The 21,378-nt window shown below is 41.1% G+C and overlaps 1 protein-coding gene across 1 annotated transcript; it reads left to right on the top strand.

Annotated features, from left to right (window-relative positions):
- Nucleotides 1-613: 613 nt before the first annotated feature.
- Nucleotides 614-20,527, top strand: depdc7.L (DEP domain containing 7 L homeolog). Its single transcript, NM_001093234.1, is given in 9 exon segments — nt 614-695; nt 6,174-6,573; nt 8,475-8,602; nt 10,362-10,548; nt 11,778-11,995; nt 15,093-15,235; nt 15,357-15,482; nt 17,875-17,953; nt 20,193-20,527. Coding segments are annotated over 9 exon segments (1,569 nt in total). The 5' UTR covers nt 614-622; the 3' UTR covers nt 20,408-20,527.
- Nucleotides 20,528-21,378: the final 851 nt, after the last annotated feature.

Here is a 21,378-nt window from a genome sequence, read left to right as displayed (position 1 = left end):
GCGCGAACACAAGTTCGCACGCATGCACAGTAGCGCAGAAAAGAAAAGGGCAGAAACGGTCTGTCAGAGAGGGGACCGCACGCGAGCGCCGATTCGCGCATGCTCACTTGCACTGATCCGGCGCTGTATTGTCCCGGCTTGCCTTGGGCGCCCATGCGGCGTGGCCCGGCCCTGATCAGAACTCACTGTTTATAACTGATAACATCACTAGTCACCGTTTATAAGGATATAATTTACAGGATATTCATGACTTTTGTGTATTATATATATACACAGTATGTAAGATTGTAGAGAGGTCTGTATAGTTGTGTGTACATGTGCTGCTGGGAATAACATGGAAGGGACTATTCTACTTTTTTAACTCAAAGCAACTATGTATCCATGTTATAATCAGAGGGAATGATGAATAGAAGGGAATAGGGAATGAGAGGAATTAGGGAATACAGAATAGTAGTGAAATAGGAGCTAATCTCAGGCAATGGACCGGGCACAGCGCACAGAGCACAAGCCAAACGTCTCTTTATTGATAAGCATGTGCGCAACGTCACTAGCCCCGCCCCCGCTGTAGTAGAAGAGAAGAGGCGGCTCCGCCCCCGGCTCAGTGCGGCTGTAGGAGAGCGGAATGGCAACTGTGCGGGAGAAAGCGATCGCCCTGGATCTGTGTGCGACTTACAGCCCCTCGCAGCGACCCCCGGGTACGTTTGGTAACGGGATAAAGTGTGTAACCGTCTGTAGCATTAGTGTCGGCTCTGATCCTGCTGTTTGTTCCATTAGTGACTGTGACTGAGTCTTCTCTCCATTCACTCTAATGGGCAAAGTCTCTCCGCATGTCTCTGATCTCTCCTCACACTCTCTGCTCTATGTACTGAGGGAAAGGGTTACATCTCTCTTGTCTGTCTCAGGCTAATTGGCAATTAATTGGGGAGGCATTGTGCATGGCGTCACTGATACCAGCCTAGTCTGCAGCATTCATCTCATTTGTTTGCTAATTGCTCTGTCTTGGGTGTGAGTTTAATGGATTCTCAGACAGGGGTGAGTGGGTTTCTCCTGCCCTTCTTTTATATGTCTGGGGTGTTGGTTTAAGGCACTGGGGCTGCTCAGCTTTCCCTCCCATTGTCCATATTGGGAACGTCATTTGTTTTCATGTGAGACTGACCCATTGTGATTTAATTAGTGTGATTCCTGGAGGCAAATTAGTCTCACCTGGGGCAGAGACTGATCAGAAGACAAGGGGTTAAGTATATTGTTCTGTATTTGCCCAGGGGAGGTAGAGTTCAGTAGAACTAAGGCTTGTGACACACGTGCAGGTTCGGGGAGTTTTTGTCGTCTGGCGACTTCTTCGCATCCGCAATAACGAAAAGTCTCCTGCGCTAAAGCACATGCGTCGCTTCGTTTTCCAAAGTTGCCTCACGAGGAAACTTCAGACGACTTTGGAAAACGGGCGACTTCGGAAAACGAATCGCTGCAGGAGACTTTTCATTATAGCGGACGGGAAAGCAGAGAGATTAGTTGCCAGAAGAAGAGGCGATTAGTCACCAGGCGACTAAATCGCCCTGATTCTGCCCGTGTGTCACAAGCCTTATACAGAGGTGTCTGTACAGGAGCGGCTTTTTCCTGCCCTGGAAATATATCTGGTGCTGCCGCATGAGGTGAGCGCCTCATTGGCCGAGCGCCCCTGGACCTGCCACTAAACATTCCAATTAGGCTACTGACACACGCCTCTACTTCGGGCGACTAATCACCCCGAAAAGCTTTCCCGCTGGCTAGATTTGCGATGGCACTCAGAGCACTTTGTTTTCTGAAGTCGCCCGAAGTTTCTTTGTGAGGCGACTTTGAAAAATCTCCCCGGATCTTAGTATGTCGCTAGCCTTAAATAAAGTTATTATAAGAACAAATCGGACGATGTTCTGGCCAGGACAGAAATTATACGAAAGTTATGTCTGACAAATAGTAGACAGTTTCCCATTGATGTCGTCAGATAGGCAATACATGCAGACCAATTGTTGTTAGCTGATATAAATCTTTTAACCCGTCCAACTAAACGGGCAATCGCCGTGGTACGAAAAAAAGTCTTTTAAGAAATAACTTAATGATTCTCCACTCGCGCTCCTCTTCAGAAAATGCGACCGGGTGAAGATCCATCGTGCGGCGCTCGATTTCTCCTCCCTGCCTTCTATAGGAGATGAGAGGAGAAATTAATCGCCGCACGATGGATCGTCGCCATTTCTGAAGAGGAGCGCAAGTGGAGAATCTGCAAGTTATTACTTAAAAAAGACTTTGCGAATTTAAAGTTAAATGTGTCTTGCTGGTTTTTTCCATTATGTAGAAACACAAATTTTTTTTAAAAAAAAATTGTTACTGGTCCTTTAAGGCCCCCCCATACACGGTTCTCTTTGTAAAAGCTACAGAGAGACCAATCCCCAATTGATATCTGCCCAAAAGTCGGTCAGATGCAGATCGGACAGGGCAAAAAAATCCCGTCTGATTGCGGCCGCATCTTTTCATTGATGCAGTCCCGCAATCCAACTGCCCGTATGGCCTCCATTCTCATTCTAGGGCCCACGATCGGATCAGCCCAATATGGTCCACCTCAATGTCGCATTATCTGGGAGACATTCGAGTGGATCCTCCTTATTCTGTACAGGTATAGAATAGCCGAAAGCTCCGAATTCTGGAAAGGCATTCTCCCATAGACTTCTTTCTAATAAAAAAAAAAAAAAAAAATCCAAAATATTTAAATTGTTTTTCTGTGTAATAATAAAACAGTAGCTTGTACTTGATCCCAACTAAGATATAATTAATCCTTACTGGATTATTAATTTTCTAGTAGATTTAAGGTACGGAGATCCAAATTGCAGAAAAATCGGTTATACTGCAAACCCCAGGTCCCACGCATTCTGGATAACGGGTTCCATACCTGTATATTAACTAATCTGCCACCTTCCCATTGGGATATAATTATTATTATTATTAACATGTATTTATATAGCGCCAACATATTGTGTAGCACTGTATAAGGGCTGTACATTGTAGTTGTCCCTTGGGTGGCCCCGTGTCTGGGCTGAGAGGGGCTCCGTCTAGGTCTGAGCCTGTTCCATTCGCTCCCATGTGCTGCGGCTCAGACGTTTGTTTTCAAATTGGAGCTCGTTTCCTCTTCTGCTGCATTTTTTCCCTCGTCAGCTTCTTCCACTGGATCATTTCGACTGCAATTTACAAAAAAAAAAAGTCTGTTGGACCAATTTGCACATTCCCCGAATCTTTCCTTCTGCCCCCTGAGGCTCTGCATCTGGTCTGACCGGCTGTCTAAGGGCAGTTACTGAAGTCTTGTTGCCTCTCGGCTGAGGGTTAACCCCTCGTGTGCTAAGCTGACACGTGCAATCAATATTTAATTATTCTCGTGTCTATTAGATGGGATCCTTCATTGCTGCTGTCTCTTTCTACAGCAATCCCTGAATTCCTTATTGCTGGAATATTTGCTTTAGGTATGTGGCTTTCTCCGAATGCACTTGTGGAATGTCATTATTATTATCCCTGGAACAGCAGCTTTTTTTCCCCTTTGTGTGTATTTTAGGAGCCGCAGATGTCTGGGCTGTAAAGTAGTTTTGTTTTGTGCAAGTGAACCCTCCTCCCTAAAGTAAACCAACACTCCAGGCCGGTTGTAAACCCAAAAGCAGCATGTCTTGTCTCTTTTTCTGCACTGCTGGTTCTAACTCTGGAAACCGTGCAGCAAAAGCCAGCTGCTAATCAGACCTGTATTCTGTTCTCTTGTTGTAGAGACCTGTATTAATTGTTTCAAGAGTCAGAACCAGCAGTGTCAAAAGGGACCAGGACAGCCTTGCTCTGCGATACCTTTACTAATAACTGAAACCATTAAATCTGTTCATTAAAGGGCCAGGTCTGCTGGTTTGACCAGATTTGGTTGTTGTATGTTCATCACATGAACTGCTTTAACACGCAGGAATGATTTTAATGCAGATTCTGATTAGAGTTTGACTTGTTTGGACATGAACAATCTGGGAAGGTTTGGTTCTGCTCATGTAAAAATAAGGGTTTGCTTCCCCTTTAGTAGAGCATAAATCTATTTCTTGTATCTAACCTTTCTCCCTTGGTCTGGAATACTTGATTTTTGTCTCCATTATATCTGACTCCCCATAGCTAAACACGTTTGTGACCGTGTCCCCTTATTCCTCTTCAGGAGGAGCCGTGTTTTGGGATTTATTTCTAAATATTCTGTTATAGGGTTTGTTGACCTTTTGAGTTAACTTTTGTATGATGTAGAGAGTGATATTCTTGCAATTGGCTTTCATTTTTTTTTTTTTTATATTTGTAGTTTTTGAGTTATTTCGCTTTTTATTCCGCAGCTCTGCAATTTCAGCAATCTGGTTTCTATGGTCCAAATTCCCCTAGCAACCATGCACTGATTTGAATAAGAGACTGGAATAGGAGAGGCCTGAATTGAAAGAGAAGTAATAAAAAGTAGCAATAACAATACATTTGTAGTCTTACAGAGCAGTTGTTTGGTTTTTTTTTTTAGATGGAGTCCACTGAAAAGCATTAGCCAAAAAAAAAAAAAAAATGACCAATTGAAAGTTGCTTCGAATTGGTTATTCTAGAATATACTAAAAGTTGACGTTAAGGTGAATCACCCCTGTAACAGAACTTTGTCCTTGGTGTGCAGCAGAAAACAATGTGCAAGCTGAGTAGCGGTGCCGGTGGCCACACATGAGCAGAATTAAACTGCCGATTTGGGACCTTTAGACTGATTTGGCAGTTTATCTGTACATTTGTGGGGGCTTCCAAAGTGTCCCCAGATCAATATTGGGCTAAAACTCGCCTGATATTGATCAGGTAGGTTTGATTTTTTTTTCCTGCGATCTAGGACCTAATTGGCTAATTGATTCTCTTCATTGTAATCCAATCCTTCGGCTTTAGGGCTATAAGTTTGGGGAAAGATCTGGTGACCTCTCCAAACGAGCGGATCTTATTCTGTATGGCATTTCCCACTCTCTCAAATCTGTGTGGGCAGAGAATGTTCTGATCCAATAACCTCTTTCCCTGTTGCATGGAAATGAGTTTCCCCCGTTTATCCTTATTGGGCTGAGCAGAGCGGAAGAATTGGAGCATAATGTGACCCTGAAATAAGTCTGGTTGAGGGCAAGTCCGGGTCTGGATCTAAAACCAATAACTGGCGCATGCCGCAGGAACACCACGCTTAAGCTTTTCCGATAAGGCCAGATAACCTTGTTTAAGGTATTGAAAGGATCCAAGGAATGTGGCAAATGGGACCTTTGGACTGAGAGAGAGGGAAGGGACACCAAGGTATTTACTGCCGGATCAAACTGTCACCTGGTGCCAAAACTGTTCCCATGCCGGCCTGGCACCTTATAACTACGTGTGTGTGTGCCGATGCTCATTCCGAACGCTCTATCCTTTCCCGTGCCCTTGTTTCCATGTATAAAATGCATTTATTGACCTGTTTAACTTCTTGCTGTACATTTTACATGAAGATAATAGGAAGACAAACACTATAAAAAGGTGACATCCTATAGAATATTGCTGCGGGTAATGAATAACATTATTGACTCTGTGTATTCAGTACATTTATAGCTTTTTATCAGCAGCTGTCATGGGGTATATTTTCCCCCTTTTCTGACTGTTAGAAAGTCGGCCTCAACTGGGATTCAGTGCAGTTAGGGGCCCTGTACAAGCTGAGGCAACTGTAGGTCCATTGACTTGCCCAGGTTATAAAAAGAGTCCTGTATTTAGTGGCCTGTTATTTTTATCCCGGCTAAAGGTGATACTTGGGTAATAAAGTGCATTAGGAGTAGAGGCAAACCTAGCAATTTGCTTGGGGCTGTTTTCTTGAACCTCTTTGTATCCAAAGCAATTGCTTGCACAGTTCAAGTCTCATTTATTGGCTTTTTGACCTCCATCTTGCTTTTTATTGCGGAGCCCATGTCTCAGAGTTGGACGTGCTATGGTTTATCTCCATGTTTGAGAACCCTTTGAGATTCATGACTTGGAAAGTAGTTGAGTCCATTGCTTAGATAGAACTTCCATATCCACCAGAAAATCTGTAAGCCAATAGTGGTGTATAGGTCAATAGAATTATAAGGAGAAACTGTTCTACTTCATGTTCCTGACTCTTATTTTTTTTTCTACTTCCTTACCAGGTCCAAACGGAAGCCATAGACCATTCCGAGCAACGTATATCTGGAGCAGCATCATTCAAGTGCTTTACACGCAGGTGGAAGTGAAGAAGAGGCGCCACCACTTGAAGTACCACCATGACTGTTTCATCGGCTCTGAGGCTGTGGACGTTGTGTTTGCTCACCTGGTGCAGCACAAGTACTTTGGGGATATGGATATCCCTCGCTCCAAGGTGGTGCGCGTGTGCCAGGCCCTCATGGACTGCAAAGTGTTTGAGCCCATCGTGACAGCCTGCATGTTTGGGAGGGAGAAGAAGAGGACTGTGTTTGAGGACAGTAGCTGTAGCCTATACCGGTTTTTAAACTCTTCAAACCTTCTTGGCGTCCAGGTGGAGAAAAGTAATGGACGTTGTACGCCTCAAAGGTATGGAGGACCTCTGTAGCTGCTGAGAACTTGTCGGGCAATTATTTGGTCCTGTTCGATGTTAAGTGATTGATTCCAAACTCCCCCCCCCCCCATGGTGTCTATAGACAGGCCATGGTGTCTATTCTTGGCTGATCAGAAGATGCAATAATAGTGCCATAGGACAATACTTCTGATGGACGTTGTTGGCTGACCATGTGTGGTTTGATTTCTTTCATTCCGAACACCTTCTGGGTGTGGGGTAATTGGCTAATTGGAGATAATCCTTCTTGAGCCTCATCCAGTTTAAGATGTAGTTCAAGAAAGCTGTCCTGGAGCTTAAGGATATGGTTTGGGTATTTGTGTTCCAGGAACATCTTCTTAGCAGCTCCACCTGGAGCTTTGCTACAAATGGTCAAGGGCAGCAATCTGATATATGTGCAAGTTTGCTGCGTTGGATCACTTGTCACCTGATTGGTGAAACATTACCAGTCCGATTGGGCTTCATTGGGTCACTTTAGCAATGAGGTCTTGTTACAGGAGTTTTTGGGGGGTCATTAGCCAATTTGGCTTTTTAATTGTGTTTCTTTTGTGTTCAGACTCCATGGTTCTCGGTTTTGAGTGGAGGTCAGTTTATCAAAGTCTGAATTTATTTCAATATTTTCTAAAAAAAAAAAAATACTCCGACCAAATTGGCACAAGTTTTTGGTTTTTTTTTTTTCTCCCCCCCCCCTTATTTATTGATACATTTTCCTGACAGCATTGTCTATGTTGGGGAAAAAAACAAATTTTTTACAAATTTTTCAGATTTTCTACTCCATTTTTGCCCGAAAGCCACAAAGTCTTCGGATTATTGTCCGAAACCCAGTGCAGATCAAGATATCTTCAAGACTTCTCCCATTGACTAAAATGCAACCTTGGCAGTTCTGAGAACGCGGATTTTCACATTCTGACTTTTTTCATCCTCTGGGTATAATAAATCCCGGAAAAAAAAAAAATTCCACTAAATTCAGATTTTATAGTAGAATTTTTTTTCTTCAGGTTCTTGGCATTGAGCGTATAATAAATAACCCCCCTAGTGTAATGATTTCGGTTGCTATCGGTCACTATATTTGGATAGTATCCGTTTAAATTCCACTTCAGATGGTTTCCCTGAGAGCAGGTTCAAACAAACCCGTGTCTTCTGTAGAATCTTCCCTTTGTCATCTCTGTGTCTGTAATTATCTAGTCGAGGCGGTTTGACTTGTCTTCTGAAGCTGCGGGTTATGAGAATGTCACGTCGTTGCAGTGGGTGCCAATGAGTGTAACCCAGTTTATGGGCAGTAAGTTCTCTGCACTATTTCTCCAGGGCTAAAGTCAGTAGGACCTGTTACATTCTGGAAAGTAATATATTGGTTCCTGTATGATTTTTATATATTTTTTTTTTTTTACGGTATTGATACATTTTGGCCTGTTCCTTCTGTTAATAATCAACTGTGGGAACTAGAATGTTACACTGTAACCGATTGGGGAGATTTGACACAGTAGCCTTCCTATTTTATCATTCTGTTTAATCAATATATTTCTTTGTTTAAAGTTAACCAGGCCTCTCAAGGACTGGCATTGGCTGCCTACAGGCTACGGTGAATGCTCATTGGCCAGTTTTTAGCCCACTGAAACCTGCCAGGGAATCGGCCTTGTAGATATCAGACAAGTTTGAGATCCCATTGATGGGGTCTATGTAGGTCCCTAGTGTTATCCCGTTTGGCTCGGAGCTTTATGGCCGGCGCTACAGTCACTTGCCTTGAGTTTAAGGTACTTCTTGGATCCCACTTCTAATAATGCTCCTGTTACTAAGAAAGTACTTGCAGCACACGTTGCATTTTAATTGTGCAATTTAAGGAATAATCTCGTCAATAATCTGGCTCTTTATTCTCCCACAGACCCAAGCACTCGAGCTTCCAATCTGCATCACTACAGTCTCCAAGCCTGGAAGATCTCTGGGATAACCTCAGTCTGACACCTGCAGACCCAACACACATAAACCTCACGTCCAACCTACCTCCCAAAGGTAAGTCCCCCCCTAAATTGCAGACCCTTCTGGATACATTGCATGAGTTGTAACAGTCCTATTTCTGTGCTCAACCATGTTTTTATTCCTATAAACAATACTGTGTATTAAGGGTGCCTGTAGGGGTGATTCTGATTCTGCCAAAGTAGAATGAGTTTTCTCCTTTAAACCACTTGTATTTCCCCTTTAAACCACTCCTCACTCTGGGGCGGTTTCCCTTTGCACAGTAAGTGGTTAATCTCCGTGCGATGTAGCTACATAAACAGAAGTCTGGTTTGGTAGGAAAATGTAAGGACGCTCCACTATTTACCCCAAGGCACATTTGTGGCCCAGTAACAAACACGCCTGCTGAATGCAGCGCAGATTAAAGCTTTGTTCCTATGTAATTCTCCTTTATTATACAGTATAATGACAGTCTTGCTTGCGCTCGTCACTGCTCTAGTCTCATCTATAATTCACATCGGTTCTGACGACGTTGGCCCTTTTTTTGTTGAAGCAGAGGAAAATGTTTGTGTGCGGTTGCACTATTGTATGTAGGGCGGCACATCCCTTAAAGGGATACGGTCATGGGAAAACAATTTTTTTTTTTTTTTTCAAAATGCATCAGTTAATAGTGCTGCGCCAGCAGAATTCTGCACTGAAATCCATTTCTCAAAAGAGCAAACAGATTTTTTTTATATTTAATTTTAAATTTTTGACATGGGGCTAGTCATATTGTCAGTTTCCCAGCTGCCTCCAGTCATGTGACTTGTGCTCTGATAAAATTCAGTCACTCTTTACTGCTGTACTGCAAGTTGGAGTGTTATCACCCCCTCCCTTTCCCCCCCCCAGCAGCCTAACAGAACAATGGGAAGGTAACCAGATAGCAGCTCCTTAACATAAGATAACAGCTGCCTGGTAGATCTAAGAACAGCACTCAATAGTAAAATCCAGGTCCCACTGAGACACATTCAGTTACAATGAGTAGGAGAAACAGCCTGCCAGAAAGCAGTTCCATCCTAAAGTGCTGGCTCTTTCTGAAAGCACATGACCAGGCAAAATGACCTGAGATGCACCTACACACCAATATTACCACTAAATACACTTGTTGGTTCAGGAATGAAATTTTATATTGTAAAGTGAATTATTTGTAGTGTAAACAGTGTCATTTATAAATAAAAACAACATCATAAAAATCATTACAGAAGCACCCCTTGCTGCTGCTAAGAATTGGCAAATCTCCAACAAATTGCTGGGGAGTAGTAGAGGCAGGGAAAGGCAGCCTTTAGGTAAAGCTCAGGTTGGGCAGTCAGTTACTCGCATGGCTCTGGGATTCAGCCCACAAGCTGATCAGACTGATATCCAATATGCCATGTTGCCTTAAAAGGGATATTGTTAGAATAAATAATAAAACAATGTTTTTGCTGTTAGAACTGGGGCAGTTATTCCCTGTCTGGTCCACTTCTGAATCCCGCAAGTCTTATCTTGCTTTATGGCTGGGAATCTACATACTCTCAGGATCAGAGCCAGCGTCCCAAAGGGCAGGGTTGAATCAATTAGCCTTTATATGAATTGCTCATTCACGTTTATGCTGACTGTGCCCAGAGTCAAAGTAGTTCTTGGCCTGGCATCTGCCCCCTTTGGACCTCATGTCAATCCCCCCTCTTTCTCCACTCTCTTGCTCAAGCAGAAGACCTGCTGCCATGCAAATAAGATGTTTTGGGTTTCTAAATTAACTGTTCATGGTTCTGTACTAACTGTCTCTTTCTAACCCGACTAGTCGTTGCTGAAGTTTGGCAAGAACAGACCATACGCCGACTTCTGCAGCTTGTAGATCTACCTCTGCTCGATTCCTTGTTGGAATACACTCCAGTCGCTCCCAGAATCCCAAATGTGAAGGAAGAAGATCACAACCTCACTAGTAACTACCTGGACCGGGAGATCCTCAAAGCCTTCAGTGATGCTCAGTATGTGTCTCCACTTAATACTCCCAACATTTTTGCCTCTTAATTCTTCCAACGTTTTTGACCATTGGTCAACGATGCTGAAATAAAGTTTGTGCCCCAGTAAATTGTTCTAGAGAACATCTTTAATGGGTTGGGCTTGCGGTTCTGCTGTTACAAGGGATGCCTGAATTGTAGCCCTTGTGTGGCTGGTAAAGTCCCACCATCCTCAATCTGCCTATCTCTGATGAGATGGGATTAATCTGGCCATAAACATAGGATTACAGAGCAAGCAGAACTTCTATAGGGTTTATCTAGTCAAGTAAAAAAAAAAATGGTGGGGATTTGGGTGTAGAAATAAATTTTTGATCAAAGGAATTGATTGGACCCATCTCTTCATTGGATCTTCCCAGCACACTCTTGGGTCTTAATTCTTCCACCATTTATTAAAGGGATACTGTTATGGGAAAATTTTTTCAAAATGAATCAGTTAATAGTGCTGCTCCAGCAGAATTCTGCACTGAAATCCATTTCTCAAAAGAGCAAACAGATTTTTTTATATTCAATTTTGAATTCTGACATGGGGCTAGACATATTGTCAATTTCCCAGCTGCCCCTAGCCATGTCCCCTAGACTTGTGCCTGCACTTTAGGAGAGAAATGCTTTCTGGCAGGCTGCTGTTTTTCCTTCTCAATGTAACTGAATATGTCTCAGTGAGACATGGGTTTTTACTATTGAGTGTTGTTCTTAGAACTACCAGGCAGCTGTTATCTTGTGTTAGGGAGCTGTTACCTTCCCATTGTTCTTTTGTTTGGCTGCTGGGGGGGGGTTGATATCACTCCAACTTGCAGTAAAGAGTGATTGATGTTTATCAGAGCACAAGTCACATGACTTGGGGCAGCTGGGAAATTGACAAAATGCCTAGCCCCATGTCAGAATTCAAAATTGAATATAAAAAAAATCTTTTTGCTCTTTTGAGAGATGGATTTCAGTGCAGAATTCAGCTGGAGCAGCACTATTAACTGATTCATTTTGAAAACATTTTTTTCTCCATGACAGTATCCCTTTAAGAACCTCGCTACCCAATCAAGACAGATCTTCTCAGACTACTTTCTGCATTTTATCCGGTTTATAGGCAGGGGGAGACCATGAAACTTTGCAACTTTACCAAATATGTTTGCTTATGTCTCATATCCAGCTCCACTTGGCTTTCAATACAACAATTTTAACGTCCTCCCTGTGTTCTGTTCTAGGGCAGACGAGTGGGTCTCAGCTGCTGTGGACTGCTTGGATTTTCTGCCTGACCACATGGTGGTAGACGTGAGCCGGAACTTGCCAGAGCAGCAGGCGCCGGACAGTAAATGGAAGCTACTGCTGTTTGATACCATCGGCAAACACTACAGCCAAAACAGGGCCCCTCTGCTACGAAACCAGTTATTTGATATCCATACTGGGATCGCCGAGCTTCTTGGTATGTTTCAGCCATTCACTATAGAATCACAGATGGTGTTTATGGCTATTGCCTGGGATTTACAGCCATTATTCTGTCCAGATTTCTGAAGTTCATGGCTTTCCTGTACTGTATACGACTTTCTAAATTCACCTTCACTTTATCATTTAAAGCTAAGCAAGATATCGACTGCGGGCAGGGGAGGACCCAATTGCAATGGGTCTAAAGTACAGACAAGTACAGTGTAAATAAACTACTGGGGAATGTGAGAGATAGGAGCAAGTTGGTATAAAAAAGGAACCAGTACAAATATTCCATGGCTAGTGATAGCTGGATATGTAGTGTAGGGCAGAACCTGGGACAAAGAAGGAATGTTCAACCTTGATTTAAAATGATTTTGACTTCTGAATTCAAACGCTTGGGTTTAGCCCAGTTCTAGTACCGGTCGCAAAGTCTTGTAGCGTCGACTGCATCTTGGGGCGCAACCTGTATTTTGACCTTCCTTTACTATTTCATGGCCAGGGCTTGTGAAGTTTCTGTATTTTCAGCAACTCGCTCCGTAGGAGGAGTTCGGTTTCTGAAGACATTTTGGTTTCTGGAGAGTTTGTCTCTAGCAATTTTGGCCAGAATCGACCTAAAAACAGGGATTGATCGCTGGCCCCTTGTTTTACGAATTACTTTATTCTGTGCATGTGTTTCCAGTGCTACTAAAGGCGGGGGTTAATGGAGCTTGCGCTGCCTTCTCTAGCAGCTAATTATAATGCAAGCGACTTCTAATTGATGTGCTACTTATCAGGCAGAGTCATGCTAAAATTGCTCTGAATCCGCTTTTAAAAAATTGGGTAAGATTAGTGGGATTAAAGTGGATGGGATGCAAAACTAATCTCCATATTATATAATGAAGTGCTAATTGTCTGCAAATTATTTAACCAGCCGTTTAGGACTTGTTACAGTTTGTTCTCTTGTAAAGCAACTGCCGACGCGGCCCGTATAACTGGCGCCCCTAGTGAGGCGTAAGTAGGGGGTGTGTTCTGTACCAAGTTATTGACATACAGCAATTTACTACAATATTTGTGTTCCAACTAGTGATGGGCGAATATATTTGCCAGGTGCGAATTTCCGCGTTTCACCGCCGGCAAATACATTTCTGAAAATCCGCCATGTCGAAAAAATTTGGGCGTTCGTCAGAATAGTCTCGCGTATTAACATTGTCATGCGTCAAGATTATTTGGACGCCCATTGACTTTAATGCATTTGGCAAACAGAACAAATTGTCCCCAAGGAGAGGTAGGAACTAGTGATGGAAGAATTTGTCCCGTTTGGCAGAGAAATTCACGAAATTCATGACACGGCAAAAAAATTGCGAAACGCATTGAAGTCAATGGGTGTCAAAATTATTTCGAAACACGTCAATTTTGACGCCAGCCTATTTTGACCAAATACATTAAAGTCAATGGGCGTCCGAAACTTGACGCCCATAAATCCTTCAACTTTTAGTTCATGGTTCAGTCAGACTCCTTTTTTTTTTTTTTTTTTTTTTTTTTTATTTTTAAAAGGAACTGTAACACCAAAAACTGAAAGTGTATCAGAGTAGTTGACATATAATACACTGTTAGCATGCACTGGTAAAAGCTGTGCTTAAAGGGCATGTAAAGGCAAAAAAATAAAATCCCATTTTTACTTTAATGAAAAAGAAACCTATATCCAATATACTTTAATTAAAAAAATGTGCACCATTTTTTATGAGAAACCTGACTGTATGCAGTGAAATTCTTCCTTCATTTACTGCTGTGGATAGGAATTGTCAGACGGTCCCTAACTGCTGAGCAGGGAAACAATCATACTTATGAACAGCAGGGGGAGCCCTCGCCTTACTTACCAGCCATGCAGAACTCCAGCACCTTTGTTTTGATAATTTATGACGATCCCTAAGCCGCCCAGACCACACTGAGCATGTGCACAGTCTTGGTCTGATGTATAACAAAGTTACAAGATGTGACCCCCTGTGGCCAACTTTGAAAGCATTTGTTTGATTAGGCTTGTGGTGCAGTAACTTTGTTTAGTATACAAAATACATAATTTCTAGCCTTATTTTAGACTTTACGTTCCCTTTAAGAAAGACTATTATAGTTTATATAAGCAAGCTGCTGTGTTGCCATGGGGCAGCCATTCAATCTGGAGAAAAGGCTCAGGTTACACGGCAGATAACGGATAAGGCCTGTCCAATACAATGGTATTTTATCGGTTATCTGCTATGTAACCTGTTCCTTTTTTCCCCCATCTTGAATGGCTGCCCCATAGCAACACCGCAGCTTAATATAAACTATAGTAGTCTTTCTAAAGCAAACATGCCAGTTTTACCAGTGCAGCGCAACAGTAAATTAAATGTTAATTACTTTAAAACACTCATTTTCTATGTTGACAGAAAGAAGTTTAAATACAACAATATACGAGGCATTTTATCACTGCCAAAGCTCAAAAATATAAACCACATTGTTTGGTAATGCTAAACCAAAATTAAAGTTAAACGACATAAATAATTGGAAAACCTAAATGTAATCCAACATTAACTAAAGTGTTGTTCTTAGACACAGAATTGCTTCTGCCATATCCTGCTTCATAGAAGCTCTTAAACCTGATTGGATTATTGTCAAAGCTTGTATTTAAAGTTATTAGGACTCCGATTCCAAATACCCAAAATTGCTCCCGACTCAACAGCTCTGATTTTTGCAAATGATTATTTCTATTGGTCACACACTGCTCTGTAAGTGCTGGAAGCCCTGGGTGATTTGCTACATTCTTTGTAGGGATGCACCGAATTCAGGATTCGGCCGAATCCTTGTGCCTGGCCAAACCGAATCCTGATTTTCTTATGTAAATTAGGGGCGGGTAGGGAAATCAACTGACTTTTTGTCACAAAAGAAGAATTTTTTCCACTTTTTCCTTTCCTGCCCCTAATTTGCATGTGCAAGTTAGGGTTTGATATTCGGCCAAATCTTTCACCAAGGATTCGGCTGAATTCAAATAGTGGATTTGGTGTATCCCTAGTGCTTTGTGATTTAGTTTCTACCTGCCCATCATCTCATACAAACTCCTGCAACATTGTCTCTCTTCTTAGTGAATGGAAAGACTGAACCAGCTCTGGAGGCGACGCAGCTCTGCCTGAAGCTCTTGGATTCCCCGAGCCGCGAGGAATTCCGACGCCTCTTGTATTTTATGGCTCTTGCCGCAGACCCTTCGGAGTTCCGGCTGAATGAAGAGGTAATATTGAGTATTCCAATAATAAGCAGGAATCGCCTAGTAGGTGGGGCCTCCCTCTGTGCTGCTTGTGCTTTCAAGGACCTAATTCTTTACTAACAAATTGACTTGCGTTCTTTTCTAGACTGACAACAGGATGACGGTGAAAAGAATGTTCTGTAGAGCCATTGTCAACAATAAGAGTCTGTCCAAGGGCAAGTGTGACCTGCTGGTATTGTTCATTCTGGACCATCACAAGGATGTGTTTAAAGTAAGACATCCAGTTGTTGTATCGTGCTCCTCTGAAGATTTGGGGTCAGGGGGGAGTATATTTGTATATGGAGTACTGTGCCCTTTATTGTAAAAGAAAAGGATGTACCATTTCTTAATTCTAAAGATGATGACATCAGACTGGGTCTTCTAGGGGCCACACAGAACCAGTCATCCGGTGCCCACTCATAACAATTAAACAATGCCAAATGGAATTAAAGGCACATCCGGAGATCTGTGATAGGCCAGTCCAACCCCAAGTATGACTAAAGAAACAAGGACCTATTTCTGCTGGGCCTTTAAAGTTGAGCGGGCAGCCAAACAGATGTTATATAGTGAATAAAGTACCCCCTCTTGTAAATTATAAGGATATTATAAGTTACCGAGGAGTTTCATGACCATATAAAAGCACGAGGCCGAGTTTTTATACAGGTCATGGAACTCCGAGGTTACTTCTAATATCCTCATATTTTGCAACAGGGGGTACTTTATTTATTATAATACTCGGTGAGTCATGTGACAAATGACATCACTACACGCCGTTTATAACTGATGACATCAGAACTCACCGTTTAGCAGGATAAGATATTCATGGGTTTTTGTGTATTACATAGTGAATAAAGTAAACCTCTCTTGTAAAATATAAGGATATTATAAGTTACCGAGGAGTTTCATGACCATATAAAAACACGAGGCCGAAGGCTTTTATACAGGTATTGGAACTCCAAGGTGACTTCTAATATCCTCATATTTTGCAACTGGGGGTACTTTATTTATTAAAATACAAACGTTTCAGTGATTCATGTGACAGAAATTACATCAGAACTCACTGTTTATAACTGATGACATCAGAACTCACCGTTTATAAGGATATAATTTACAGGATATTCATGGCTTTTGTGTATTCTATAGTAAATGAAGTAAACTCTCTTGTAAAATATAAAGTTAAGTTACTGAGGAGTGAGGTGACCATATTAAAACATGAGGTCATGAAACTCCGAGGTGACTTCTAATATCCTTGTATTTTTCAACAAGGGGGACTTTATTATAATACACAAGCTGCAGTGAGTCATGTGACAGAAATTACATCGCTAAGCTCCGATTATAACTGATGACATCACTAGTCACCGTTTAGAAGGATATCATTTACAGGATATTCATGGCTCTTGTGTATTATATAGTAGATAATGTACCCCTTACTGTAATTTATAAAGATAGTGGGGCTCATTTATCAACACTGGGCAAATTTGCCCATGGGCAGTAACCCATGGCAACCAATCAGATTGCTGCATTCATTGTTCTACTTGCAGCTGGTTTCAAAAAGCAACTCACTGATTGGTTGCTATAGGTAACTGCCCATGGGCAAATTTGCCCAGTGTTGATAAATGAGCCCCAATTATGTCACCAAGGAGTTATGTGACCATATAAATGCACAAGGCCGAAGGTGACTTTAATATCTTTATAAATTTCAGTAGGGGGCACATTATGCATTATAATCTACATTTTATGTGAAATGTCAGGAGGGGAGAGGTCCGTGTCCAATTTGGATGCGCAGCGTCAAATTCAGCGGCCAGGGACCCCTGTTGTAAATGGCGTGTTCTGGCGTCAGAACGAGCCGTTTATAAGGATATAATTTACAGTCTGGTCCCATAGGGAAATGACCAGACTGTAGATTATATAGTGAATAAAGTACCCCCTCTTGTAAAATATAAGGATATTATAAGTTACCGAGGAGTTTCATGACCATATAAAAACACGAGGCCGAAGGCCGAGTGTTTTTATACAGGGCATGAAACTCCGAGGTTACTTCTAATATCCTCATAATTTGCAACTGGGGGTACTTTATTTATTATAATACACAAGTTTTAGTGAGTCATGTGACAGAAATGACATCACTACTCACAGTTTATAACTGATGACATCAGAACTCACCGTTTATAAGGATATAATTTACAAGATATTCATGGCTTTTGTGTATTATATAGTGAATAAAGTACCCCCTCTTGTAAAATATAAGGATATTATTAGTTACCGAGGAGTTTCATGACCTGTATAAATACACGAGGCCGAAGGCCGAGTGTTTTTCTACAGGTCATGGAACTCTGAGGTAACTTATAATATCCTCATGTTTTACAACTGGGGGAACTTTATTAATTATAATACACAAATTTTAGTGAGTCATGTGACGGAAATTACATCACTACTCACAGTTTATAACTGATGACATCACTACTCACCGTTTATAAGGATATAATTTACAAGATATTCATGTCTTTTGTGTATTATATAAGAATATACACATATAACAAATAAAACATAAGGGGGGGTGTTATCATTTTTTTTGTATACAGTGAATGTGTCTCACCACTCGCTTGTTTGTATTTTTACTTAAGATCCCAGGCTCCCTGCACAAAATGGTCAGCGACAAACTGGTTGCCATTCAGCAAGGAACTGATCCAGACAGAGACACCGGTAACTACATTTACAGCCATTCTTCAAGGAGTCGTTCACCTTTTGAGTTAACTTTTTGTATGTTCTAAAATGGCCAATTCTAAGAAACTTTTCAATTGACCCCATCTATATTAAAAAACAAAAAAAACAAATTGCTCTGTAAGGCTACAAATGTATTGTTATTGCTACTTTTTATTACTTATCTTTATATTCAGTCCCCTTTCCTATTCATATTCCAGTCTCTTATTCAAATCAGTGCATGGTTGCTAGGGGAATTTGGACCCTAGCAACCAGACTGCTGAAATTGCAAACTGGAGAGCTGCTGAATAAACCGCTAAATAACTCAAAAACCACAAATAATAACAAATGAAAACCAATTCCAAATGGTCTCAGAATATCCCTCTCTACATCATATTAACCGTTAATTTAAAGGTGAACAACCCCATTAAGACATGTGCCTTTCTCTAATTTCTAGTCTTGTTCTCTAAAAATTCTTTTTTTTTTTTTTTTTTTCCATGATGCAAAAAAAAAAAGAATTTTATGTAAGTTTTGAATTAAAATGTTTCTAGCAATTTAAAGGGAAGGTAAACCCTTGAAACGAATGTTTTCTATTGCTCGGTGCCCTGAGCGCTATTGCAATTTAGTCATTTTCAGGATAATGGCAGTTTATACTACAAAGGAATAAAAATGGGCCTACGTTTTTCAATTATTCATAAGGAGTTGGGTTCATTTGAGAGCATGGAATTTAGGTATAGCATGGGATCAGTTATTCAGAAAGCTCCGCATCATGGGAACGTTATCTCCCACAGACTCCGCCTAATTCAAATAATCCAAATTTTTTCAAAATGTCCTTTTTCTCTGTAATAATAAAACAGTAGCTTGTACTTGATCCCAACTAAGAGATAATTTATTCTTATTGGAGGCAAAATCAGCCTATTGGGTTCATTTAATGTTTACATGATTTTCTAGCAGATTTAAGGTATGAAGATCCAAATTACGGAAAAATCTGTTATCCAGAAAGCCCCAGGTCCCGAGCATTCTGGATAACAGGTCCCATACCTGTACTTGATCCCAACTAAGATATAATTAATCCTTATTGGAAGCAAAACCAGCCTATTGAGTTTATTTAATGTTTATATGATTTTCTAGTAGACTTAAGGTATGAAGATCCAAATTACGGGAAAATCAGTTATCTGGAAAACCCCCTGGTCCCGAGCATTCTGGATAATAGGTCCCATACCTAGCAACAAATATAAAAATAACTACATGACAAGAGTCTCCTACTTAAATTTCTGGGTAATAAATTTTCCTCGGGTGAGATATAATTGCTGAGATATCAGTCTTATCCTTATGTCATGGCAGAGCTTTAGATTTAGTTTATTTTGTATATTTGATTAGTATTTGGTTGTGTGGAACGTATGCTCTACATTACTAAACTTTACATTGTTGAAATGAACAGATCTATGGAATATCTCACAAATGTATTTACTGTCAATCTATTGTGCTTTTAGTGAACGACTAATTTTTTTTAAAAAAACGGCTCCACCTGCTGTTCATTTTGCCTACAGTAATAAAAGGGGTGGTTTACCTTTATATTAACTAGTAGTATGTTCTAGAATGGCCAATTTTAAGCAACTTTTCAATTATTTTTTTATTTTATTTTTTCAATTATTTGCTGCCTTCTGACGCTTTCAAATAGGGGTCACTGACCCTAACTAAAACCACAAATTCTCTGTAAGGCTACAACTGTATTGTTGTTGCTTCTTTTTATTACTCCTCTTTATATTCCGTCCGCTCTCCTATTCATATTCCAGTCTCTTATTCAAAATCAATACATGGTTGCTAGGATGATTTGGACCCTAGCAACCAGATTGCAAACTGGAGAGCTGCTGAATAAAAATTGAAATAACTCAAATCTATAATAACTAAAAAATGAAAACCAATTACAAATTGTCTCAGAATATCACACTACATCATACTTAAAGGTGAACAACCCCTTAAGTTGGTTTGAAAGGAAAAGTCTTTTGATGTTACTGAGATTCACCAGCTCAATTTTCTACTGTCCATTTAGCCAAAATGACCAGCAGGTGGCACTGTTTTCAAATTCTTTGCTTTGGCAGTGCAAAAACTGCTAATATATTGAAGTAAATTGCAAGCCTTCATTTTAATTTAAACTGTTTCCTTTAACTTGGAGTCTTAATTGGAAACTGTATAATGTGAAATCACTGCGGTCTCTGACCTTCCCTTTATGTGGCTGCAGGTTATACTTTTTGCCAGCGAGTGGACAAAAGGGAATTTGATTCGGCCGCGCAGAACAACACCCGGACAGAACTCTGCGCTTTGCTGAAGACCATTTATGAGAACAACAGTCTCTCCCCCAAAGAGAAGAAGCGGCTCCTGGGCCAGTTCTACAAGAGCCACCCAGAGACTTTTATCCAGTACTTTGGCGACCGCGTGAGCAGCGTATACACGTAGCGGCCTCTATCTATACAAATTACTGTGTCTTTTTGTAAATAGGAAGCTGTTAATATATTGAATAACTAATTTTTGGTTTTTTTGCACATTAATAAACTTTTACAAATATTTCTTAATTTATAAAACGTCTCCGTGTTGCAGTATGACGGACCAGCTACATTTGGATTTAAATATTTTATGTTAATGGTTTTTTTATGGGCCGGTTATGAAACCTGGTTGGCTATTGAGCAGTGCAGGAGTGTCGTTACATCACAAATGATTGTGTACAGTAAATATCACAAAGGCTTTGGGTTTGTGTTGATAAAACGGTTACAGGGCCCCTATAATCGCAAAACTTGCCCGCGACTAGTGATGGGCGAATTTTTCGGTTCGCTGAAAAATTTGCGAAACTGCGCCGTCGTTTTTTTCGCTGCCGGCATCCGTTTTTTTTTTCCGAATTTTTTTTTTTTAACGCCAGCGACTTGTTGGGGGGCGTTTCGCAGCGAATTTGCGCCTGCCGAATAAATTTGCCCATCCCTACCCATGACCTACCAGCCTGGGCAAACCTCCTACTAACTCTATGGGGGAGAATTAATATTAAGATGATCTATCTCCCCAAATTCCTATATCACCTACACAATACCCCAATCCTTATTCCTCAGTCCTTCAAAAGGATCAACCGCCTGGCTCTCCCGTTTATCTGGAACCAAAAAAAACCCCTAGAATTGCCTGGGTAAAATTGATGGCAGAAAAAGAAGACTGAGGCTTTGCTGTGCCTACCTTTCAACTATACTACCTTGCAGCCCAGCTATACGATCTACAGTGGTGGTACCATCCTGACCCATACAAGCCCAATATGACATTACAAGCCACATTAGTGGGATCACTAGAAGGCCTTAAAAACGTACCACACTGAAAGCTTGCAGACGTGGTACTCTCCCATCACCACATAAAGCATGGACTCACACCTTGAGAATCCTCCAAAATGGCCC

Source organism: Xenopus laevis, chromosome 4L (genome assembly GCF_017654675.1).
Source record: "Xenopus laevis strain J_2021 chromosome 4L, Xenopus_laevis_v10.1, whole genome shotgun sequence".
Classification (NCBI taxonomy): Eukaryota; Metazoa; Chordata; class Amphibia; order Anura; family Pipidae; genus Xenopus; species Xenopus laevis.
This window is presented reverse-complemented; position numbering and strand designations above follow the sequence as displayed.